Source organism: Miniopterus schreibersii, assembly GCF_964146895.1.
Source record: "Miniopterus schreibersii genome assembly, chromosome: 7".
Lineage (NCBI taxonomy): Eukaryota > Metazoa > Chordata > Mammalia > Chiroptera > Miniopteridae > Miniopterus > Miniopterus schreibersii.
This window is the reverse complement of record NC_138108.1, coordinates 1,485,763-1,509,880: the sequence shown is the minus strand read 5'-3', so window position 1 is coordinate 1,509,880 and position 24,118 is coordinate 1,485,763. Positions and strand designations below refer to the sequence as shown.

The window sequence follows — 24,118 nt, the reverse complement described above, 5'->3', positions numbered from 1 at the left end:
GCCAACGCCTCCGCACGTCCACGCTCCCCGGAGCGCGCTGGGCGCCCGGGGAGCCCGCTCGCAGGCCCTAGGAGCCCTGCACCCTTTTTCCTAAATCCTTCGGCTTCCGGGGTGCAGGCTCCGGGCTGTCCCCTGGCCGGTGCGCAGCCCCGAGCGAGACTGGCCGGATCCCCGCTGCCAGGTCGCTGGCAGCGGCCCGAGCGTAGGGCAGAGCTGCGGGAGGGAGGTCGCGCAGAGCCTTGAAGGCCGCGGGGAGGCGTGTTAGGTCCGCTGCCCAAGGCGGGTCCCGAATGAGATGGAGCGTGGCCGGGTTCGGTCGGCGGGAAGGATGACCCGAGTGGAGACGGGAGTTAGAACCAGAGCTCACGGGCCTGATTGAGTGGAAGTGGGACGACAGCCAAAGGCAGAGATCGAGGGTGGCTTCTAGATTCTTTTGCCTGATCAGTGGGGTGCGGGGAAGTGGCAGGGACAAGGACAGTGACAGTGCGCCTGGGGGTGGGAATCAGTCGTACTTTCCCCCCCTGGTTTGTGATGCCCATCAGACACCTCGGTGGAGACACTGAGGGCACAGCGTGGAGGGAGGCCAGCGAGGACGCGGATGGGCTTTGGATGGAGGGCACACGGAGGAGATGGGCCAGATGGGGCTCCTGGGCAGGGGTGGGGAGGAGCTGAGCACACAGCCTTGGGCATGTCTGCCCGCCATGGAGAGGAGCATCTAGTAAAGGACCGGGGATGGCCAGTGAGGTGGGCCCACCTGGGGAGTGGGTGCTCTGGCGCCTGAGTTTCAGGACAGAGGAGTGATACTGGAAGGAGTGCTTCATGGAAGGCTGAGTACTGTGACACCCAGAGACACGACCTCTGGCCTTGGAAACATGGGTGTCTCTGGAGATCTTGACCAGGGCGGTGCCAGTGGAGGGGTGGGAACAGCCAGACTGCAGAGGAAGGAAGGGCAGCGAGTGCAGATGTCTCTTTCAAGGCGTTCTGCTTTAGAGCAGAGAAACGAGGCAGAGGCTAACGGGGTATGTTGGAGCCAGGAGGTTTCCTCTCCCCTTTTTGCAGCAGGAGGTATTACAGCTTGTTTGTAGGACAGAGAACGATCCAGTGGGAGGCGAGACTTACGATGCAGAGTCGCTGAGCGGTCAGAGGGGAGGGAACCCAGTGTCCGCGTGGGAGGCTGGCAGGGTGCATCCTGGTGGAAAGGCAGGATGCCTGGGCAGAGGCGCAGGTGGGTGCGGCCAGCAGGATAATGGCCCCCCAAAGATGGGCCCACCCTCATTCCCAGAACCTGTGAACGTTACCTTATGTGGCAGGAGGCTCTGAAAATCTGATTAAGGATTAAGGACCTGGAGATAGGTAACGTATCCTGGGTTACCCCGTGGTCTCGGTGTGATCACAAGGGGCCTCAACAGAAGAGGAGGATCAGGAGGAGGTGTGACTAAACAGTGGAGGGTGTGACAAGTGCGGGGATGAGAGGAAAGGGCTGTTCCTTGAAAACGGTCTCTGGCAGGTGCTCGCCAATGGCATCAAAGCTCACCACAGGCCTCTGGGTGCCGCTGGGGGCCACAGGGGTCAGAGGTCTCACAGGTGGACCTGCTCTTCATCGGTGCCCCTGTAGATACATCCTACATCTATCTCTGCGGGGCAATTAAATTCCGAGAGTAACGTTCCCATCTTCTCAAGCCCCGTCTTACGGAACTGCCTCCCCACCCACACCCTCAACAGCTCATCCCATCGCTAAACGTCAGCTGCATCTGGTTAGAGCCTGACGGCTTAGGCCTAAGACTGAATCACAGGGCAGCTGGTGTGAAATGCCCCTGGTGGTGGGCCTGCTGGGGGCCTTTTGTAAGAGGGCCCTTGGGAAAGTTGTTCTTGAAGCAAAGGTACACAACTAGAGAGGAGGCCCAGGTGTCAATCCTAAATTGTCACACCTCGTCCTGGGCCCTGGCACTGCCAACCCAACCTGAGAACTAGCTGCTTCGGGGTCCCGAAGCAGGGGAGGGGCTGGGCTACCTGTGGCAGTGACTGCTGCTGACTGACCATACGCAAGCTGTAGGTCCTGACCAAGCCCAGGAGGGGTCACCCTCCACCCAAGGTTTCTGACCTCCTGGGCCCAATGTGACCTCCAGTCCGTGCTGCCTGTAGCCGTGGTGCTTTCACTTCAAGCCATGACCTGGGCCACGGAAGTCACTGGCAGTGATGGACGCTCCCTCAGTCAAAAAAAGTGACAACACAGGGAGACTGACATCACACTCATGGGTCCTAACACAGGGTTTTTGTTGTTATTTTGTTAATTCTCACCTGAGGATATTTTTTCCTTGGAATTTTAGAGAAAGTGGAAGGGAGGGAGGGAGAGAGAGAGAAGCATTAATGCGAGACACCCCCATTGGCTGCCTCCCACATGCGCCCCAGCCGGGGCTGGGGATTAAACCTGCAACCCAGGTACAAGCCCTTGACTGGGAATCAAACCTGAGAGCCTTTGGTGCACAGGATGATGCTCTAACCACTGAGCCGCACCGGCCAGGGCCTAGCACAGGTTTTTGAAAAGCTTCCAAAGCACCTGGCTAGCAATTAGGCATTAGTTTACTCCTGGGAGCTTATGAACCAGAGAATGGTCCAGGGTCAGGCTGTTTCCCTGTTGCTTGGTTACTCTGGATATCACTGGCATGGGGTCTCCAATCTCCAGGCTGCACACAAGCCCAGGGAGAGCAGGCCAGGCCTGAGGACCTGCGGGGGAAACCCATCCGAAGCTGCCCGGCAATGCGGGGGGGAAGCACAGTCCACTGTGAGACGGCGTGTCCCGTCTCCACTGCCGTTACACTGCTTGCTCTGCTGACAAAGGGTGAGCATTAGATACAGGAAAAATGTGCTTAGTATTTTCATATTTGACACATAAATGACACCGTTTCATTCGGTAATACTTCAGAAGAGTAACTAACTCTCCAAAATCCTTTATTTAGTAGAATTGGAACATTCGATAGCAACCTAACACTGAAAAGTGTGCTAAACGCAAGTCATACAGAAAGCCTTGCTTCTCTCCGGCAGCTGTGGGCAATTCGGCACCTGCCTTCCCTGTCCTGGCTTCTGCTCAGGTCAGGGCCTGGGGTCTCCCTCTGCCCCAACACTAGGGCCCTGCCCTGAGGAGAGGCTCAGCACCACTCCCGTCACCTCTGTGCCCAGATCTGCACAGCGCCAGAGAGGGCTGGGGCAGGCCAAGGCGCCGGAGCCTGGTTGGTAGCTCTCTCCTTCCACCCACAGCGGGCAAAGGGGAGGACGACTGTGGGGTCTGTAAAAGTTACTCTTAAGGAAAGGGCTCGGGCCTGACTGGGCTGGTCTTTCCGGACCTCCCTACAGGCATCCACTACGCGAGGAAGGCGCAGACCTGGGAGACAGCAGACCCTGCCCACCACGCCTGGAACCCAGGGAGGAGCTAGACATGGGGGGGCTGGGCCCACCTGCGCAGAGCGGGCTGGCCTTGGTCACCAAGGCCTCCAGATGCTCTGGGCTCCTGGGGCAGAGGTCAGGCTGCCGGGGGCCGCGGGCACCAAGTCTGGCCCCTCCGCAGGTGCGCGGCTCAGTTCAGCTTCGGGCGCCTCTTCCAGGTCGGAGCACAGGTCGTCCGCGGGGGCTAGGGGGCTGGGTAGCGGGGACCCCAGGGCCCTTCCCGTGAGCCAGCCGCTTCTCCTAGGGGCTCCCGGGGGCCCGGCCAGAGCGTCCCCCAGCAGATCCCGGAAGCTGCTGCCCTCGCGCAACGGCATGGACTCGAGCAGGTGGTTCAGGAGCTCGGCGGCGACGGTGGCGTCGATGGCCTGGCACGTGGACACGAACGTGTGCACTTCGTGCATGCACTGGATGTAGCCCGCGGCGAAGCGCTCGCTGGCCTCCGCCTGCAGCTGCTCGCGCCCTGCGCCCGGGGACGGGAGGGAGAGAGGCGCGCCCGGCCCGGTGAGCCTGGACGGCTGCGTCCCGACCCACCCGGCCAGCGGGGAGGGGGCTCACTCGGGAGGCGCCGGGGCGCGCCCTGCTCGGGGACAGGTCTCACCACCGACGACACAGGGGCGTCGGACCGACAAGTGTTCTGCCCTGGGCCAGGGCGGGTGGGCGAACGCGTCCCGCGCCCCAGTCCGCGCGCCCCGCCGACACTCACCGCGCGCCCGGCCCCGCAGCGCGCCCTGCACGCGCCGCACCGTCAGCTCCAGCACCTCGGCGTTCTCCAGCTTGGCCCGCACCTGCGCCGGCGGGGGCGCCGGGTGGGGAGGGGCGGTGAGGCCGGGCGGCGCCGCGACCCCCGCCCGCCCGCCCGCCCCGCAGCCCGGGGCGCCCGCCAGCCCGCCTCACCTCGGCGCCCGCCAGCAGCAGCCGCAGCTCCTGCAGGCTCTCGTTTATCCGCGCGCGCCGCTGCTTCTCCACCAGCGGCTTCCGGGCCTGCGGGGAGCGGGCGACTGAGCCCCAGCGCCGCGCCGCCCCCCGCGCGCCCCCCGCGCGCCCGCCGCCCCGGTCCGCACCTTGCGGCTCCCCCCCGCCTCGCAGCCGTCCTCCGTCTCCCGGCCCGCACGGTCCGGGCCAGACGCCAGGGGTGGAGCCATGACCCGCACCGCTCCCAGCGCCGGGAGCGCACAGAGCGCCCGCGCCCCTGGCTGCGCGGGGCCCGCACCGCCGCCGTCGGCTCGCTGCGGCATCTTCCGGGCGCCCCGGCCCCGCCCCTTTATAGAGCCTTATTTGCACCTCAATGCGCCGATTGGCCCGCGCGCCCCGGGGCCTCTGGCCGCGCCGCCCTGCAGCCAATGGGAGCGGCGCGCTTTGTGCAGCCCCGCCGCCCGGCGAGAGCAGCTGGCGGGGCGGGGCCGGCGGGCGCGGACCGGGCTCGGCCTCCGCGCGACCCCGCAGGGGAGGCAGGCCCGCGGCGGTGACCCCGGGAGCGGAGGGTCGGGGTGCGCTTTCCATCCACACCCCGAGCAGCACCCCGAGGTCAGCCGCGCGCCGAGCAGGCGCTCACGCAGCCCGCCGCGCCCCCGCCCATCCACGTCGGGGTTCGCCAAAGGCCTCCGCGGAGGAGCGCTGTGCGCTGCAGCGCTGGGTCCCGCACCAGGGGGGCGAAGCCGGCCAGTCCGCGGTCTCCGGACTGGAGGGACCACGGGCCTGGCCGGGGGCGGCTGCGGAGCCCCGAGGAAGTGGGAGCCCGAGGCGCACGGGGGGCGGGCGCGGTACGTGGCCCCCGGGCGTGCCTTGCGGGCTAGTGTGTCTGGACCCCGCACCCCCCGCCGCACTCCCGCGCGGGGCTCCTGGTGGGGCGGGGTTCGCGGGCCCGTCGGCTCCACGCTCCCCTTCTCCGGTCATTCCCCCCTCCGCCCTCACCCCCACAGCCACCCGTTCTTCCCTCGCATCAGCCCCGTCACCCCTTGAGCCCCCATCGCCCCCTAATCCTAATGCCCTTCGCTGCTTCGGTCTCCCTTTGGCCCCCCTCCCCCCCTTAGCCCCACGCCCACCCTTCCTGGTTACTCCCCCCCCCGTCTTTCCCTGCGCCCCCCTCACCCTCCTGGTTACTCCCCCCCCCCCCCCCCGTCCTTCCCGGGTCCCCGCCCCAGCTGGTCCGCCCGGCCGGCCCCTCCCCCGCCCCTTCACCCTCGCGCCGCGCCCGCTCCTCGGCTCCCTCTACCCTCCAGCCCCCCCAGGCCCGCGGAGGCCGCCGTCTGGACCCCGTAACTTGATGCCCGTGACAGTTGGCAGCTGCAGCCGCTTTGGCGGAGAAAAGCCGCGGCCGCGCCAAGAGAGGCAGGTGTCGGCCGCTCCTTTGTCGCCTCGGCTTTGTCCGCGGGCGGGGACGGGCGGGGACGGGCGCGCCCGCCGGTGTCGCCAGACGCCCGCCACCCCGCGCGGGCAGCCCATCTGCCGGCCCTGCCCCGCTCCCGGGAGGTGTGGGCGGCGCCCTGGGGACCCCGGTCTGGCCCCAGCTGGCGCTGCCAGACAGATGCCAAGATGCCTTCTGGCCCTGCCCTCGCCGGGAAGACGCCCCCTTCGTGGCTGTTCCTCACTGTTCAGGGCTCAGCTTCCCCACCCGTTTACCCGGTGGAAGTGCACCTGTCAGACCGCACCCAGCGCCCCACCACTCACCCACCATAAGGATTGCCAGGGTCTGGTTGCACACCTCCAGCCCTGGTCACGGGTACCGCCCCACTAGGACCCCCTATCTACCTGGTCTTGCAGGAGCACTGGGTGGGTAGGGAAGGTCCAGGGACTGTGAATTGGGAGGACTGGGCCACAGACGCCAGCACCCGCCCCATCCCCAGCCACTTGACAGATCTGGTGGGCCTCCAGGTGGCTTTCGGTTCCAACTCCCGCCAGAGGGACCTCCACAGGCAGGGCAGGTGTAGCGAGAGCTTTGAAGGTTCCCCAAGTCACCTCTCTGACTTCCAGAACTACCTGGGAGCCCCTTCTGCTGACCCTCACCTGTCCCTGAGCCGCCTCTTGGTTGCTTCTCTGTGAGCAGGCCCCGGAGACTCCCTGGCCCAGCACTGCTCACCCAGGTATGAACCTACAACTTTAATCAGTCTCCCCCACAAGCCAGAAAACTCAGCTGTCTTTCTCCCACCCTCCCTGGTTGCTCAGAGACCCAACTGACCTTGCATCCCCCACACCTACTGGGGGCACTGACGGGGGGGGGGGGGGGGGGGGGGGGGGGGGGGAGGATCCCAAGCTGGCCTGTAACTTTATTCTTTGCCACTTAGACATCACTCCAGGGAAGGAGACAGCCCCTCCACACACACACACAAATAACTACAGTTAAGTTTTCACCACTTTGAGAAACTGAGATATGGAAAAATAAACTCAGTGATATCTCATACTCTGATTCATACCCCTCTCAATAGCTATTATACTATTTGAAAAAGGCCAAACGTGTTTTAGAATGCTCTCCATGAAGGGCAGTTCACAGTGATGTGGGTGAGCCTTCAGGGAAAAGAGCAATAGAATACTCGATCGGGTACCGAGTGTGGGGGCAGAGAACAAATAAAGGCAAATGGTGCAAGCAAAAAAATGAAAGGCAACGAGGAACTCCAGGAAAAACAAAAAGCAGCCCCAGAATAATCTTAGTACATTATTTGGCTCAGTAGCCAATTCTTTCAGTCGTGCCACCGATTCATTGGGTTTCAACATTTAGAATCAACCTATAGAAAAGGCAAGGAAGGCTTAATTATGGTTACAGGATGTAATAGAAAGTTGGCTCTAAGAACAAAAAGCAGGTGATAGTTGTCAGGAGAAGGGAGGAGGTGAATGGAGGGCTGGGACCTGAAAGCCTTGTCTTGCATGGGGGAGCGGGGGTTGAACAATGCTGCCTAGAATTAAAGGAAGGAGAAATTAAATGCTGGGAGATGCCCAACTGGGATATAACCAAGCGCCCTTGGGGGAAAAACAGCGTAAGAATAGAGCAGGTGTGTTAGTCCTGATTGGACTGGAAGTTGCCCAAGGTCCCGTCTTTCAAGTCAGCCTCACTTCCCCTTAGTGGGCCACTGGTTGGCTGGCTTGGGCTTTTCCTTACAGAGGCCTGGCTACTCCACCTTGGGGCCGCCAAGCCCTCACTCCCTGCTTCACATGGCCTTCCTGAGCAGACCCATTTCCTGCCATTTGTCCCTTGGACCGATCCCACCTTCAAAGGTTGCCTGAGCACAGACTTCCTGAGCATCTGGGCCCTTTGATCCCCTCAGATCCAGGAACAGAGGTCAGCAGAGGCTGGGCCTGGCCGTGGTGGCCACAGGAGGACCAGATAGCGTCAGGGGTGGCAGGCCATAAATCCCCAAGGAACAAAGGCAGTGGGCAGCCTGTGGAGGTCTAGGCCCCTTGTGGGCAATCAGCCCAGGGGGCTCTGAGAAGCTCCTTTTAGTTTGTAAATAAGGGGGTGATATGCCCTTGGGGTTATATGGTAAATAAAAATGCAATTAAAAGTCCCAAAGGCACTCAGAACTTCAGTGAAACAGCCCTATCTGGCCATTTAAGGCCAGTTTGTAGAGGCCTCCGTGCTCACTGGGAGGACTTCACCTTTTGCTCCCCTCCATCACCCTTGGGGTGTAGGCAGCCAGGCCAGGAGGCAGGGTCAAGCCCGCCCTCTTGCTCAGGAGCTTCTGGAAGGCTGGGCACTGGGTCCACGATCCATTCGTCTCCCTGCTCTGACCCCTGTGGTCCTCTGCCGGTTTGACTAGGCCCCACACGGCTTCAGCACTGTGGAGGAATGGGGAGGGGAGGGGGATGGTGCTGTGATGCCCAGATCATCTCCGACAGAGACAGGAGGCCTTCTTGGCCCTGCTGTCCTACATCAGCTCTGTGGCCAGCACCCAAGCAGCCAGCCCAGGCGGCACAGACAACCCTGCAGGAAGGGAACAAAGTGGGTGCCTGGGGTCACGCAGAGCAGAACCCCCCACCTCACACCATCTGCAAGTGAGGAAAGAGATTTATCTCCTAGAAAGCCCGCTGGGCAGGGGCCGCACTCAGATAGGAAGAGACCAGCACGAAGCAGCCATGCAGGGAAGATGAGGGGCCTTTGTGAGAGAATAGTCCCTGACGCAGAATTTCTAGAGGTTTTTTAAAAAAAAATCTTTTCATAATCTTCTATCTCTATTCAGTTTTTCCTCTGTGTTCCATTAAAAATACATACAAATACAAATAAAAATATACCTGCTTTATTTACCCATTTTCTAAAAGGCAAAAAAGTCATAAAAAGACACAAGCAATCGAACAACATATTGCACTGGGGGAGAGCTTGTTCTTTGCACCAGCCCATCACTTGTCCGGCAAGGCTAACGAGTCATCACACAGACCTGGGCGCTTATGTACATGTCTTTGCAGGAGTATTTTAAAAAGAAGGCTCAGTTTAAAATCAAGGAAAGGTTTTCATAACACCTGGGTCAGCACACACACTAAGGACACATGACCGGGTGCACGGCACCGTGTAAACAATTTCACAAATGCTCCTGCTGTCAGTTCTCAGCACGTGAAGCCCCGCAGTCAGCCATCAGCAGGTGTGCATTAGATAATGAAGTGATGCTGATGGAAACACTCGTAACAGTAGAGGACGTTTTGGCAGTTTGTGTTCAGGTGACACGTAATCAACCCCTTAATGACCTGGCTTCAGAGGCAGGAAGCAGTCTTAGCATCTAATTCCCACACAGAGGCACAGACTACACCCTCAATGGGTCCCTGAGGGTGATATTACTTCATAAATTAAAAAAAAAGTTAAAGTGTTTTGTGTTTGAGTTCATAAAAAGTGCGATTAATATCCTGGAAAAGGGTGGTTTTACTATGAAACCCACTGGATTAAAGTGGCTTCGCTGTTCTGGGGGCCACTTCTCCATCAGAGAACAGGGGAAACCTGCTTCCTTTTAATTTCTACAGACTCGATGCAATTCTGAGTCAACTGCTTCACCAGTGGGAACTTCTCATTCACTCCTGGGCTTTTTTTCTGAACAATCTTTGGGATACATGACACAATGTGAGGTTTTGCAAAAAGCTGGGCAGACTCTTCCCCAAGTGTCCAATGACCCAAAAGTGCCAGAGACACTGGGGGAAGTCACTGCAGAGACTGGGAGCTGCACCTAGTGAGGGAGGCTCATGAAAAGACCGAGCCCAGTCCCTGCCCAGGTGTGGTGGGAGGCGTGAGCTCTCAGCACCCCGACAACACAGCTACCGTCCCCGCGAGGACCAGGGCTTATGTCTGGGACACGTCAACTGAAGGGCACGGATGGGCCCCAAATGCACTGACCAGAGCCTGGCTTGCAGAGGGGAGCCACCTGAAGAGTGACCACAATGGGCCTGTGCGCACATGCGGGCCTGGTCGGGAGAGGAGCCGAGGGTGGAGAAGCACACGGGGCCTGGGTGGCGTTGGTCTTAGGGGCTTGGTCACACGAACTAGGCCGCAGTCCCGAGCGGGCATTTCAACTTTGTTCACCCGAAGGCAGCGACATCAGATAGAAACACCTGCCTGAACCGAAGCTGCCGGTTTGCTTCACATCAGTTAACACGACATGTTTTCAAAGAAAATCGGGAGGCAGTCATTTCCACGTGGTATGTTTTAAAAACATCTAGTCTGACTAGATGATAACTGAGATAAAAGCAGCCCCAAAAGAGGGCAGGTCTGATCGGCACAGGCACGCGCTGGGGGCTCGAGGCTGGTCCCTCAGCTCGCCCGGCGTTGCGCGGCACAGCCTGGTGTGAGCCTCCGACACCCTGCGGGGCCCAGTGCGTCCAAGGACTTCCGGGAGCGCACAGGCGCCCCCCCGACACCCACACAGGGGATTCAGTCTTTCTCAAGTTATATCACAGCAAAATCTCTTCCCCGACCTCAAAAGTCCATATTTATAATTTAAATGTAAAAATGTATTTCTTCCCAAACCCTTCCCACCCTCCAAAGTTTTCAGCCACCCCTTCAGAAAACTTTGTTTTTTTTCTAAAACAAAAAAACAACAAAAGTTTATCTGGCCATTTCCTTGGAAACAAATGTGAAGCTGTCCCCTTCCTTCGCCATCTAAGGCAGGTCGCCGCCGCTGGAGGGAGGCAGTTACGTCTGCCCGTCGTCTCTGTGGCTCAGGGGGGGTCCGTTCTCCTTTCCTGTGGTGTCTGTGGCTGCGAGTCCCAGAGGGGCACCGTCTTCCTCGTACGGTTCACAGAAGGTGCCCTTTCCCTCGTCGTCACAGTACACGCACTCCTTACGAGAAAAGACACGAGTGATCAGCTACACGCGGAGTTCACTACAGAATGCGGCTCAACCTGCGTGAGGCACGGGCCGGCGCCGCTGCGAGGCTGCTGGAGGAGAAAGGAGGCAGCTGCGCCCGTGCCGCTCAGCTGTGGGACCCCTGCCTGTCCTGGGGGAGCCCACTCCCAGCTCCCCCAAGGCCGAGAGCCTGGGCCCTGATCTGAGAGGTGGCCTGCCTGTGGGACCTGGAGCTAAGCTACGCAGCCTCGGTTTTCTCATCTATCAGATGGGACATCAACAGTGTCCCGAGGGAGGGAGGGACCTAAGGGGAGTGACTCGCCCCCGGTGCCTCTAAGGTTAGGGCTGTGTAGGACGGGACAGAAATGGCAGCGAATCGTCGGCTGGAGGACACCGAGACCGACAAGAGCAGCGTCCAGGGTGTGGGCCCCGGGAGGGGCGGGGAGGGAGGCTGGGGTGCAGACATGTCTGTGGAACTCTCGGGAAGGAACAGACAGATGGGCAGCTGGAGGGGTTCTGGTGTTACGAGCGGAAATTTAATATTCCTACCGTTACTGAACGGTCCACAGGATAGTGAGGGTTTGTGATAGGAGAGGTGTTCTTTTTAAAATAGAAAACAGAAAGAAAGAAATTCAAACTTCAGCACACGACTGAGACTAGGTATTTAGAAGAGTCTGGGGGAGCAGTGTTGACAAGCCGTCGGAAGAACGTTCTTTGAGGAAGACTGACAGCGTCTTGGTACCTTTCCTCTTTCTCAACAAACTCCGAGTTTGGAAGGTTTTAAATTCATAGAAGGGTGGCAAGCAGAGTACCGAGCGCCCCCACCCCGCCTTTCAATGCGCTATCAGGGGAGCAGCTCGGGGAGCTTACCGCCACGTCGATGGCTGCGGGCAGGCCGCCCGCCCGCACCCACGGGTGCACCTCCTGCAGCTCCTGCGTCTGCTGCGTGGTGAAGCGGGGCTGCAGCTTCCGCAGCTGCTTCAGCTTCTCCCTGTCCGCCTTCAGGACGGCGTCTACGCTCCTTCACAGCGTGTTCAGAGAGAGGTAGCGTTTAGAATGTCTCCGAGTCTTCGTTTATTTAAAGAACACACTCATTTTCTTTCAATATTAATAATGGAATTTTAGATGCTTTTGTTTAATGCAAATTCCCTTTTCATCTAAAATAAAGTACCCTGCTTAGGGTAACTTACTATCCCTAGTAAAGAATCAGTGGTTTTTCTATTAAAATGAAAATCCCAACTCACAATTTTACTTTTACTTTAAATTACACATGGGAGCTGGGTGTCTGCAGATGCTTGGTTCTGCACAGGGGATTAATCTGGACGGTTCCTACCGGGCAGGCATCTGGTAGGTCATCATGACACTGTCGTCGGCGTCGGCCACCAGCAGCCACACGGGGTCCTGGAGGACATACTTGATGAAGTGCTCGCTCTCTCCCACGTCCGCCTTCGACTTGTGATTATTCTCCGAGGAGTCGATGCTTCCGAAATACTTGCTGGTGTGGCTACTGCCTTTAAGGACACAAAAGTGGTGGCTCAGACCTGGATGCCACGTTCCACCCTGCAACGCGCTTGTGGACGCGTGTCAGGTTAGGGAGCTGAGTCTTATGTGGCGACGAGCCTGTTGGTGGGTTTCCCCTTCTGGTCCCAATTCTCCGATTACCTGGGTAGTTAACATGGGATACCAGCTGGTCCCATGGAGGTGGCTCTCCGGGGAGGCCCAAGCAGCCCAGGTGGAGCCCGTCTTAGAAATCATGCTCCCTTTCCTAGTGCTCAGCACCTCTCCACCAGGCCAGGCCACTGAGAAGCCGGTTTGGCTTCGTAAGCGGGACTCAGGCGCCTGAGTGGGTTCCAGTGCACCCTCCGGAGGAGCGAGGCCAGCGAATGGAGACATGGAAGCTCACTTCAGGGCAGCAGGGGCCTTTGAGTAGTGGGAAGAGTGCATGTCCCGTCATAGCGGGTCCAGATCCACCGGAGTGATCCGGTGGGTGAAGCACACAATCTATACGCTAGGCTCACCTAGGGGAACCAACTCAGGAAGGTGAACCCTGACCAGCCCTCCTGGCACGCCCAGGGAGCCCGAGAGATAGTCCAACAAGGGCCAGCACGGTGTGAGGCCTGCTGTGACCCTGACATAGAAGCGAGCAGGTAAGACTGTGACTTCTGACTGGGTGGGGCCCGCCACCTGGGGGCGGAGCACCTGCCTGTCTGTCTGAGCTGCTTGGGCTCTGAGCACCAGCTGGACACGTTGGGCCTGGTGCACCTGGTGCTGGGCCCTGTGCACACGTGGCCTGTGGCTCTGGTGCAGAGGGTCCTGGTAGTGCAGGAGAAGTGAAGGCTGCCCAGGTGCCTCACATGAGAATCTTCCAAAATCACCAGAAACCCAGCAGATGAAACATGCCCACTCCCCCAGACTCAGGGGCTCCCAATGCCACCAGCATACCTGTCCCACTTCTGGATGCATCAAAACCCAGTGAGCTGGAGCCCAGGGAGTCGGAGGTGGCTGAGGCCCCGCTCCCCGACATGGTCGACCCTGCGGCTGAGCAGAGGTCCTCGCGCAGTAAGAGATCGAGCAGGTCGCTGGACGTGGACAGGGCGTCGCTGTTCTGGGCGTTTGGGGGCTCATCCTGCTTTAGGAACAGGAGACACCAGGCAGGACATGGTCAGGACACAGCTCCCAGAGGTGGGGAGAGGGGGTGGGGCTGTAGAGCGACTGCCTGAACGAAGTCGCTCAGGGACACAGCGGAGCACGCTCCTCCTCAGGCCCTGCCTTCAGGTGCCACATGGGCAGGCCCTTGGGTGTTGGGCCTGCAGCGAGGGTCCCAGTGGTCCATGAGTGCATCCCATTCAAGGGGACTCGGGAGCCACACGAAGACGGCCGTCTCGGACCCCTGGGGGAAAGCCTTGTGCCCGCCCCTCCCCTGCAGCGGACACGGAGCAGCAAGAGGCCACCACGTCCCCACACTGCCCCTTGGTGGGGGCTCTGGCTTCCCGCTCCTGTGCCCCGGAGTGGGGTGACCCTGGGAGCACCCCGACCCTCTGACTGTTGGCCAGACCCCAGGAAAAGGAGCCAGAGGGCGGCAGACACTGGGAGGCTAGTCTGTGCCTCTGGAGCGCCCCCCTCTCCCAGGAGCACGCCCGCCCGCCACGCAGCGCCTACCACGGCACGGCCACAGCGCAGGCCCCTGCACACCGAGCTGTCGGGACACGAAGTCCTCGGGAAACGGGAATTGCATTAACGGAGTAAGAGCATCACGTCCACGGCCCTGAGGTACAGGAGGACGGGGCCTGGCTCACAGTGAGAACCTCTGCCCCCACCGCCCTCCCAGCGGCGAGTTCTGGCATTTAACCAGCTGCGCTGTGTCCTCGCAGTTGTCACTTACAATCTCAAGGCCCATGACAAGTCAGGGAGTCACCTGGGCTGTAAGGACCCTGCACTCACGATCAGACAATCAATCTTCCTTTGTTCAGATCCCAAGACAATAAAAAGCCCCCCGTCTACTCTGATCAGGTCATTGAACCTGAATACGTTCATTTCCAGCACATGTATTCATGTCAAAATTGAAATACGTGGTGGAGCCCTCGGGTACAGCCACGTCTGAGAGGAGGACCTACCATGGGTGTTGCAGGGCCACCTGCGGTAGAGAAAGAGCAGCCAGGAGTCCTTGTGCTCAGCAGTGCCTTCGATGGCCAGTCCCAGGACGTGCCAGGCTTACAGTCCGGCCCCGTGCCTGCTGTCCCCACTGTCCCTGCGGCCATGGTGCTGCCCTCAGGGGCCTCCTCCAACTGGAGCAGGTTGAGCTGCAGGGGTGAGCTGCCACGGGACTGGAAAAGTGGCGGGGAGGCCCGGCCTGACAGCCCGGTGGCCGACAGTGGAGTAGCTGGGGTGGCCACATGTGACACTGGTGGCCCACGCTCTGCCCGAGGACAAGCGCACGGCTGTTTGGGGGGTGAGGTCCGACCAGGGAACTCGGGCTGCGAGGCAGGGATCATTTGGCCAGGATAGAAGGCTGGGGGCAGGTTTGGGGTCACTGGGGGGAAGGGATAGGTAGGTAACACCAAGGCCATGACCGGGGCAAGGGGGGCAGTGAATGGCGGGGGCTGGACAGCAAACTCAGGCTGGATGTCCATGGGCACAGCGGGCACCGGGAAGCTGGCGTGGGGCTCCATCGGTGCTGCCGCCACGGCTCCTGGTACTGGCATGATGCCTGGGGCTGGGAGCACTGGCAGGGAGTACGTGGGCACGGGGGTGGGGAAGGGCACTGCGGGGCAGCTGGACTGGGACGTGTCCGAGGGTGACCAGGCGGTGGTGTTCAGGCCCATCAGCAGGGGCCGGTGAGGCACGGGCCCCCCAGACCCAGTGCTCTCAGAGGAGTCCTGAGGCTTGGCCCGTTTGGACTTCAGTTTTCTGTTCTTCCCGGTTTTTTTCCAAGAGGAATCGACTCCAGAAGTGGTTCTCAGTCCAGGAGCAGCTGCAATAATGGAAAACAACCGAGCTGAACGTGTGAAAGCTTACGTGAGTCCTGCTGAGCCAGTTCTGAGACCTGCAGAATCTCAGGAACTTGAAGGCACCTCCTAGTTCAACAGTCCCATGTCCCCAGATGTCGGCCTGGGGACCGTCACGAACACCATATGGCTGCCCTGATCCTCACGCAGTGAGAAAAATCAGGGCAAAATATTAAGTTTTTATAAAACTAGATTCAATCAACTTGAAGGACCATTCTTAACTGCAAGATCACATTTCTTGTTTTCTTCTGGTATTAAAGTGTCCTTTCTTTTATGAAATAATGGTAGTGCCAAGTGGTATAAAAAAGTCCTATCTGTCCAAAATAAATAAATAAATAAATAAATAAATAAATAAATAAATAAATGAGCTGGCAATTCTGTGCTGTTCCCCAATATTGGTTTGTGAAATCTGATGTCATCTCAGCTGATTTTTGAATTTTACCAGCTTTACCACTACTGGTCCTTAAACAGAGAAGCTTCCTGTTTCGCCTGTGATCCTACCTGAGAGCAAGTCAAAGGGCGGAGAGGACCACCTGCCCTCGGAGCCAGGTTCTTCCTTTCTGATGACAAGGGGCTGAGGTGAACTTCTTTAGGAGGCTGGAGGGACTCTAGGCTTGTCCCCATGCCTCCCCAGCCATGGCCAGCACTAGGAGTACTAAAGGCTAGCGGGGGCGGATCGTGCCAAGCCTGTCTGGGATGGGCAATGGCATGGGTCCCAGGAACCCATCTCACGGCAGGTAGGGTGACTCAGGGCTCTTGCAGCAGGTGTGTGGGGATACCTGTCAGCTGTGCCAAGGGAGTTCCACACCTTTGCTATATGTTGGAGGCAAGAGGGCCAGCCAGAGGCAAATCGCTGAGGGTAGAGGTCTTGTGATTCAGGCTCTCTGGTGTGTTCACCCTGTAGGAAGTCTGTCCCTTAGGGGGACTAGTGGCTGTAGCACTGGGTCCTAGGATGCGACGCAAGGTCTGGGCAGACCGCTGTGCACAGCTGTGCAGCCCATGCACCAGGCAAACTGCCAGGCCAAGGGGGCAAGGAGCTACAACCCCGTGCCAAGCCAGGTTCACTGGGTGGGTCTGCCCAGGAGTAGGGAGGACACCTTCGGTAATTTCCAGAGGTCCCCTAGGGCCTGGCAGTGACCCTGGGTCTGGGGAAGGAGAAAAGGAAAGCGTGGGAAAGACCATCTTTATGGAGGGTGTCGCCTCTCTCACTTCGAAGACACTTCACTGTGCCTGCCCGAGAACCTGGGGAGCTGGGTCCTGTGTTGCATGTCTCCCGGGCTTGCTAGCTCTTACGCTGGGAGCCCAGGGCTAAGGTGGAAACTCTGACCATCCCAGCCCGTCGTGGGGCCTGGGAAGGTGGCTGGGAGTCGGGAGCCAGGCGCCTGGACCAGGGAAGGGGCAAAGAAGCTCGTCTACTCTCCCTCACCCCTTGCCCCTCGACCACCTGGTGGTAATCGGCTAAAGGACAGCTTCATACACCCACAGGCTCCATCTGGCTTTGGAGGCTGCAGCCCAGCCCTGGGTCAGCCTGGCCAGGAGGGTATGTCTCCTTCCTCAGGAGCCGACACCAAGTACCCCATCAGCTCCGTGCCCGTTCTTTTTGGGGTGAGCTAGCTGTGGCCTGCCGGGCTTTCCGAGGGCCCCATCTGGGAGGGCAAGTGGGGTGGGGTCCCCTGCCCCTCACAGTCACCCAGAGAAGAAGCGTCCGAGGCGGCGGCATTGCAACTGCCCCACCCTGCACCCCGCAGGGTCCAACTGGGACTGTCACCGCTATTTAAAGCACCATTCCCTTGGGAACACGAGATGACATCCTTGAGAAAGGTCCATCACCCATGAAGTCCCAGCAGCACCTCGCAAACCCAGGGACAGCTGACACTCTGAAAGCCGCACTGGACTCAGGGCGATTAAGAATAAAGTTCCTGAGTCCACATTTAATTCGGTCTCAGCACCTACCTCTTTCACTCAGCGGCCCCCTGGGTCGTTCCTGTACGTAATGACGGCAGCGAGACTGGAGGACACTGAGCCTCCTTGTGTCCTTGAACCTGAGCAGGAAGCTCTGCTCCTCCTGCTGGGTGTGGGCGGCCAGCACCTCCTTGGTGAGGCCCAGCCTCCTCAAGGGCTCCTTCTCCTGGCCAAGGCCACAGTCCAGGGACTCGGGCCCACTCACGGGGTCATCCACTGTCTCTGTAAGAGAAGACGCAGACGTCTCATCAGCAAGGGCCTGTGTGTTTTAAAACAACTGAGAAACCCCACACTGAGAGCACTGCCACTACTGCGCGAGGCCCCGACGTGGGGTGAAGTCCACGACTCTCCGGGCAGCCTTCCGAGAAAGTCCACAGTAAAAGGCAAACAGCAGATAGAGGACCCCCCGGGCTCCGGGTCAGTCTGCTTAGGCTGGAGTCTGGGTACCTCAGGGACTGTGGCATGACCGCTGGGATCATGTGGGTCTGGGGGCACAGACAGGACAGAGGCGGGTGGAGGCAATGCCCGTCCTGGGGGGGCCGGACACCGACTCCGTGTCCTTTCCCCCTCTTCCAGGCCGAGCACACGCAGGACTTCACTCGGGGGTCTGGAGAACACGGAGAGGCCGCCCCTGCCTGCACTGCCGGTCACACCGGTACCGGCTCCTTCCTGCCCGCAGGCAGGGAAGCGGGGGCCCTGAAGGAAGGGCGAGGCCGGGCAGGGGGAGCGGCAGGACAACCCAAGGCTGGGTTTCTTGGACCAACGGGGGGGAGGTGCCTGGGGTCCCTGCGCCCAGGCTCAGCACCCCCGCCGGGCACCACAGCCCTGTCTGCATTTACTCCTGAGCAGACGGCTGCCAGCAGGCGGCGCCGGAGCGCAGGGGGTCAGGACGCGGGACCCGCCCCACGCTGCCGCCTTGTGTCTGCATCCCCGGACCCCTTTAGTGGCCGTGGTACATCCTTCTGCACTCGCATGAACTTAGAGGAAAATTTAAGATGGTAATCAAAACTTCCGACTTGTTTTTTGCCAATCAAGTTGCTCTCAGCACCCCGGCCCACGAGCCTACCCAGCTCCGGCTGCGGCTTCTTGTCGCCCACGTGCACGATGGTGCTGCTGTAGCTGCACTGGCTGGGGAGGGACACCACGCTCTCCGCCTTGCCCGGCAGCCGCAGCGGAGTCAAGCGCGCGCTGACGTCCGCATGTGTGTTCACTCCGGGGGGCACCACGGCCTCTTTAGAAGAGAAAATGGAAGGAGACACATATGCAATAAAAACGAACTGTCTGGATAAGAAACACCACTGTCCAGTGGTCCGAGACCCAAGTGGCACATCCCGCACGTGACGCGTTATCCTCAGGGGCTTATTCACCGGGAAGGTGGAGAAGAGGAAGTTCTGAGATGGGGCGATTGGGCCCGTGCATCCCGGGTTGTCTGGGAGAGGCAGGCGGCTGGCAGCTCAGGGGGCTTGGGTCAGGGCGCCTGCTGGGAGCCTGGCCCTCCAAGGCCGGTGGGGAGGGGCGGCCCAGGCAGGGCACAGACTGTCCATCACAGCGTGGCCATCCACCCGCACCTGCTTCTATCACCCGGAACACTGACTTCCAATCCAGGTATGACCACCAGGGACACGCACCACGTTTGAGAGGCCTAACACTTAGTCTGACCTGAGTTAATATTCGGACACCATGGGAGGGGCCTGCCTGAGAATGACAACCTGAGAGGCCCCGGGCCCCCAGCAGAGTCCAGTCACCTTTCCCTCTAGCTTGTAAGAAGGTTGCTAACATTTATATACTTCGGTCATTTTAAGAAGAGCTGACACCCATGGACAGTGTCCCAAAACCACTCAGAATTCCCATGGGAGAGGAGAAGGGGGCCCCAGGCCCTCCAATGATGCCTGATCTCATGTGGGGAGAAGAAATCTATGGAAGTTACTACACATTTAACAGTCCAAACACATACCTGCAGGAGGCGGCCTGGGGGTGCCTGTGGCCTTCCGCTTGTCACTGGCCTTCTGCGTGGACGCGTGGACAGGGAATTCACACTTCCTCTTCAGGGTGGTCGCCTCACCGCAGCTCTCCAGGTACCTGTGAGGAGGATCACACACGGCGTCACGTAAAGAGGCCTGAGTCCGGAGGGCTGGTGACTGCCCAGGGGAGGCGCCGCCGAGGGGGAGCTGGGAGGTGCCCGCACCTGATGACGCCGTCCAGGCAGCTGATCTGCTGGTAGGAGCCAGCCGGAGGGTTCCTGCAGGCCAGCTCCTCTGGGAAGGCGGCCGAGGGCGGGCTGGCGCCCGAGCTGTCCTCTGAGGCCCGGGCGGCTGTCAGGTGAGCACGGGAACTACTTTGCGTTTCTGAAAGATGACAAAATTGCTTTCAGTTAACATTTGTTTCCCCAAGGAGCACACTCTGTATATTTCTACCTAAGGATAAGGCAGGGGGCTCAGAACATGGGTCACAGGCACGGAAGCCCAGAGACAGCTGACACTAAGGCAGCCCTCATAGGGCTGGGCCACTGTGCTGAGGGTGGAGCCTGGAGGATGCTGCTGACCAGCTCAGGGCTCAGTGGCACTCGGTCTGGGCTGTCCCCAGGGTCAGGGACTCAGCAGTGGGAGAGGCCAGTTCTTACTTGAACTCCTGAAACTTTGAGGCCAATAAGATCCCAGGTGTTTTCCAGTCCATCAGTATTCCCCACCTCCCGGAGGGTCCCTTCCTTTCAAATGTGGCCCAGCAGCCTCAGAGCAGCTTACTTCTGCTCCTGCCCTCACCACATGCACTGCACATGGTTCCCCTAGTGGCCTCGAGGGCAGAGCTGTGTCCCCTACACCCAGCACAGACAGAAGTGCACGCCTATGTATCCCCAAGGCCAGGAGTCTCTGCTAGAGGTGAGCTCTGGCCCCAAGGTTCCCTACGGGAGGCTCCCTGGAAGAGGCGTGCCCTGAGCACAAAGCACAAGAGAGCCCACCAGGGCAGATGCCTGGGGAGCGTGTGTGCAAGCGCGAGGGTGTGAAGCTGTGACACGGAAAGGCAGGGTCAGGCTGCGGGGCAGGGCTGACAGTCCCTGTGCTGCTGGGCCCCACGTGAGAAGGTGGCCGGGAGCTCCGCCTGCACGTCCCACTTCAGACAGGTTGGATGCGAGTGTCTGCAGACAGCTGGGCGGCGCCCCTGGAGTGAGCGTGTGCGCATGCTCCCGGGAGTGCACGCACATGGCCCTGGCCACGCGGAGGAGCGCGGGCCTGCAGGGCGCAGGGGCAGGCACCGCAGCTCAGGGCTGAGCGCTGAAGGAGCAAAGGCCCTGCTGCCCGCTGGACAGGGGAGGGGTGTGCACGTGTTGAAAAGGTAACCTCCCCACCCACAGTTCAGGCGAGAGCCAGGTAAACATTCCCAGACTAGTTTTACTAAGGAAACGTGAGTAACGTTTTACCTGTAGCAGATTTTCTCTTCTGTTCTCCAGATTCATCGGAATGATGACTTTTGGTTTTGACTTTGTTACCATTTTTAGAAATTTCCTTGAAGAAAAACAAACACGTTATTTTCCCTGGGAGACGGGCAGAACCCCCCAGCCCCGGGAGGGGAGCGGGAACAAGGGGCCAGGAGGCTGAGGGGCAGGGCCTGAGGAAACGGACCCACCACCCCGGAGGAAAGCGGGTGGCACGTCCCATTTCCTTCCCTCTGTCCTACAGTTAAACCCTCCCTTTTGTCTGATTTACCCGCTTTAAATATTTTTTCATCCAAAGCATTAACCACAGTTTTAGCTGCTCCCACTCTTTTTCTCATTTTTAAAAAACCCTCACCTGAGAACATGTTTTACTGACTTCAGAGAGAGGGAGAGGAGGGAGGGAGGAACAGACCGGTTGCCTCCCGGATGTACTCCGACTGGGTGCGTGCCCCGACCGAGAACTGAACCCATGGCATTTTGGTGCATAAAACAAGGCTCAACCGAGTCACGCCGCCAGGGCCAGCTGCTTTGACTCTAAGAGGTTATGAAGTCAGTCCCGGGGACAGGGCGGGAACAGGGCGCCGCACTGCTGGAGGGCTCTGGGACTCTCACGTGCACCTCGGACAGGCCCCCGGGCGGGGCAGGGGGACCTACGGCTCTCCTGCGGGCGTCCTCGGGGCCGGTGCTGTCACTGGAGGAGGTCTGGCTCATGAGGTGCTCGTGGGACCCATTGCTGCCGATGCTCCCGTAACCGCTGGAACCGCTGTGGGGCACGGGCTGGGGAGAGCAGACAGGAGGCCTAGGTACAGGGCTGGGCGGGGCACAACGGGCTGTGGGTTTGTCCTTCCAGGGCCCAGGTCACAGAGAGGTGTAACCAGCCTCGGGGCGCTGGGCGAGGAGGGGGCGCTGGGCTGGAGCCAGGGTCAGGCTGCAGTGGGTTCTCAGCCTCCACCTGCAGCACCAGGGTCCCCGGATCTGCTCCTGAGAAAACCCCACTGAGAGGGACTCCATTCAGCCTCCCCCTCTCACACGGGAGGGCTGATCTCGGTCTATTCAGGGTTTTAGAAACTAAATGGATGCCCTGCGTTCTCCCCACAGTCTGCTGACAGGAAGCAGAGGCTGCTCAGACATGAGGTCACTGCGCTCTCCCTAGTTTTCCTTGAGAACCGTGTCCCCAAAGACAGGGGTGGCGTTCTCAATTCCCTCCCGGGCCAGCGCAGCATCCTGCACTGGAGTGACCTCCGCCTGCACGTGGGAGGCCACACAAGGGATCAGGACTCAGGTCTTGGGGGCTGAGTTAGGGGCAGGGGTCTGGGTGCGTCCTTCAGCTGTTAGCCCTGGGCTGTAGGTCAGAGACAGATACCCCAACAGTGCAAGGCTGGCCGCCCCACACTGGGGAAGCTGCGGTGTGCCCAATGGTCTCGGCCTGGCACAGATTTTGCCCAGACTGCCCCCGCAGTGGAGGAGAGACAGGCACCAGCGTGCAGGGCAGAGTGAGACTCCAGAAGGGTGGGACCCAGGGCCCAGGGCAGCAGTCAGGCCGCCTGCAAGGTGGACACCCACCTGCAGCAGCAGCCGGTGGATCTGCTCCGTGAGCTCCGGGATGCTGGGGTGCAGGGGCTGCTGCTCCTCCACGCACGGCTGAGCGAACACATCCTCGTTCAAAGGGCCCCTGCAAGATGTTCACAGTCTGCTAGTCGGCCGGCTGCACACCCCTGCAGGGCCCTGCTCCCCCCCCCCATGGCTCTGCTTGAACTGGGTCCCTCCCACCTGGGGGCAGGTCCGCACAGGACGGCCAAGTGCCCCGGGCCCCAGGAGAACCCACACTCTGACTCTGTGCCGCCCGATGATGAAGGAGATCTTCCTGCTCCAGGGGTTGATGAAGCTGGACCAGCTGGTGTCCAGCGTGACGTACTCCCCGTTCCGGGCGCGGAACCGAAGGGGCGAATAGTCGAAGGGCTGCCCGCTGGACTGCACGACTAGGAGGGAAAACAGCACTCAGGGGCGAGAGGAACCTTGCAGAAGACAAACCAAGGTGCCTCGAGCCCACAGCTCTGGGGAAACTTGGAGCCACCAAGGCCTGTTCTGCACTGTGGCTCTGTCTCCCGTCCTTGCAATCACGACAAGCTCCTGTTTCCACAGCCTCGCCGCGTTTCAGGACGCACCTCTCCGCTGGCATCCGGGCCTTTTCCAAGTGTCTCCCGTGTCTGTGAGGCCTGGGCTTGGACCACTCCCCGGCCTGGCCACTACCTCCCACCACAGCTGAACCTGTGCCCCTCCTCCCACCTGCCGGGGACGCCAACAGTAAGGATGAGATGTCCCTTGGGCCATGGGCCACAACAGAACCCTGGACAGTGCTGGGCTCAGGCAGGAGGCAGGGCCTCGGTCGCTCGCACATCGGGAGCCAGTCTGGCCCGTCTTGGCTGGGTGCTGACCCCAGAGTCGCCCGGCACACGCCAGCTTCATCAAAGCCTTTAGGGTCACCACGCAAAGGGACCTACTCTTTTTGTGGATGGCGAGCATGAGGGGCCGGTCGCTGGGGTGGAGCTGCAGGAGCACCGGGGTCTCGATCAGGTCCTGAGGTAGGTAGCCCAGGAGGGGGACGGCTCTGCAAGGCAAGCGCACACGAGCGTCACCGCTGCCACTGAGCTGGGGGACGCGCTCCACAGGCAGCCTCCACAGGGGGAGGGGCATCTCCACACCGTCCGTCATCCACGGGGAAAGAGACAGACGGGGAGGCAGGCTCACAGAGAAAGTCTTTCAACCAGTTAGTAAGCCTGCAGCATCCCCAGGCTCTGTGACACAAACACAGGGCTGCAAGGTCCCACCCATCACACGCCGAGTCCTTCAGCTCCGTCTTAGCTCCTGGAAGAATCAATCATGGAAATGGTTCTTTATTTCTTCTTTTAGGATCTTTTTCTTTTTTGTGGCCTGGTATGAACATTTTTTAACAAGTTTTGCCTATACCTGGAAACCCTGCCCGCACATCTTTTCCAGCCCAAGAGGTTTTCCTGCTCCTGTTACTTCGGCCACTGTGTCCAGTCCTATTTATTGTGGCTTCCCTGGCTGCCACCAGGACTGCCGGGGACCTGCCCATGGTGCCCACTGGGCTTCTTGTAGGAGCTGCTAGTTTGTTTTCTGAGAAATGTTTTGTGTCAAACTTCCCAGAGTCCTTCTGCCTCTGCTGTGTCCTGTCCCCTCTGCCGTGTCCTGTCCCCTCTGTGTCCTGTCCCGTGTCCTGTCCCCTCTGCCGTGTCCTGTCCCCTCTGCTGTGTCCTATCCCCTGTGTCCTGTCCCCTCTGCCGTGTCCTGTCCCCTCTGCTGTGTCCTGTCCCCTCTGCCGTGTCTTGTCCCCTCTGCATCCTGTCCCCTCTGCTGTGTCCTGTCTGCTCTACTGTCCAGTGCCCACAGCAGGCTGGGCTGCTCTCCCTTCTTCTGCTGCGAGGAAGGACTTTCTCCTCCGAGTCCGAGTGAGGCCACCCCATTCCCTGCGGTGGGAGCTCTCTCGGGCCTTGTGTTTTCCTTCAG

The 24,118-nt window shown here is 59.9% G+C and overlaps 2 protein-coding genes across 4 annotated transcripts in view; both read right to left on the bottom strand.

Annotated features, from left to right (window-relative positions):
- Positions 1–2,909: 2,909 nt before the first annotated feature.
- On the bottom strand, positions 2,910–4,682 carry HES6 (hes family bHLH transcription factor 6; the record flags this gene model as incomplete). Of its 3 annotated transcripts, none has more annotated exons than XM_081142346.1 (4): positions 2,910–3,901; positions 4,145–4,226; positions 4,336–4,422; positions 4,503–4,682. In XM_081142346.1, 4 exons carry the CDS (start codon positions 4,674–4,676, stop codon positions 3,477–3,479), a joined length of 768 nt encoding a protein of 255 aa, XP_080998472.1. In that variant the 3' UTR covers positions 2,910–3,476. The 3 variants fall into 3 exon arrangements, with proteins under 3 accessions (XP_080998472.1, XP_080998474.1, XP_080998473.1); XM_081142348.1 differs by having other exon boundaries at positions 2,916–3,901; positions 4,185–4,226; positions 4,503–4,583; XM_081142347.1 differs by lacking the exon at positions 4,145–4,226 and having other exon boundaries at positions 2,916–3,901; positions 4,503–4,679.
- A 3,968-nt stretch (positions 4,683–8,650) lies between these two features.
- PER2 (period circadian regulator 2) overlaps positions 8,651–24,118 on the bottom strand; it is a 30,927-nt gene continuing 15,459 nt past the window's right edge. The window contains exons 10-23 of the mRNA XM_081142359.1: positions 23,092–23,198; positions 22,416–22,569; positions 22,154–22,262; positions 21,245–21,367; positions 20,576–20,660; positions 19,346–19,505; positions 19,115–19,239; positions 18,227–18,391; positions 17,152–17,382; positions 14,308–15,164; positions 13,136–13,322; positions 12,027–12,204; positions 11,564–11,714; positions 8,651–10,687 (exon numbers count right to left, since the gene is read on the bottom strand). Of these exons, the coding sequence (XP_080998485.1) occupies positions 10,541–10,687; positions 11,564–11,714; positions 12,027–12,204; positions 13,136–13,322; positions 14,308–15,164; positions 17,152–17,382; positions 18,227–18,391; positions 19,115–19,239; positions 19,346–19,505; positions 20,576–20,660; positions 21,245–21,367; positions 22,154–22,262; positions 22,416–22,569; positions 23,092–23,198 (2,779 nt within the window). The 3' untranslated portion in view covers positions 8,651–10,540. The remainder of the gene's footprint in view (positions 10,688–11,563; positions 11,715–12,026; positions 12,205–13,135; positions 13,323–14,307; positions 15,165–17,151; positions 17,383–18,226; positions 18,392–19,114; positions 19,240–19,345; positions 19,506–20,575; positions 20,661–21,244; positions 21,368–22,153; positions 22,263–22,415; positions 22,570–23,091; positions 23,199–24,118) is intronic.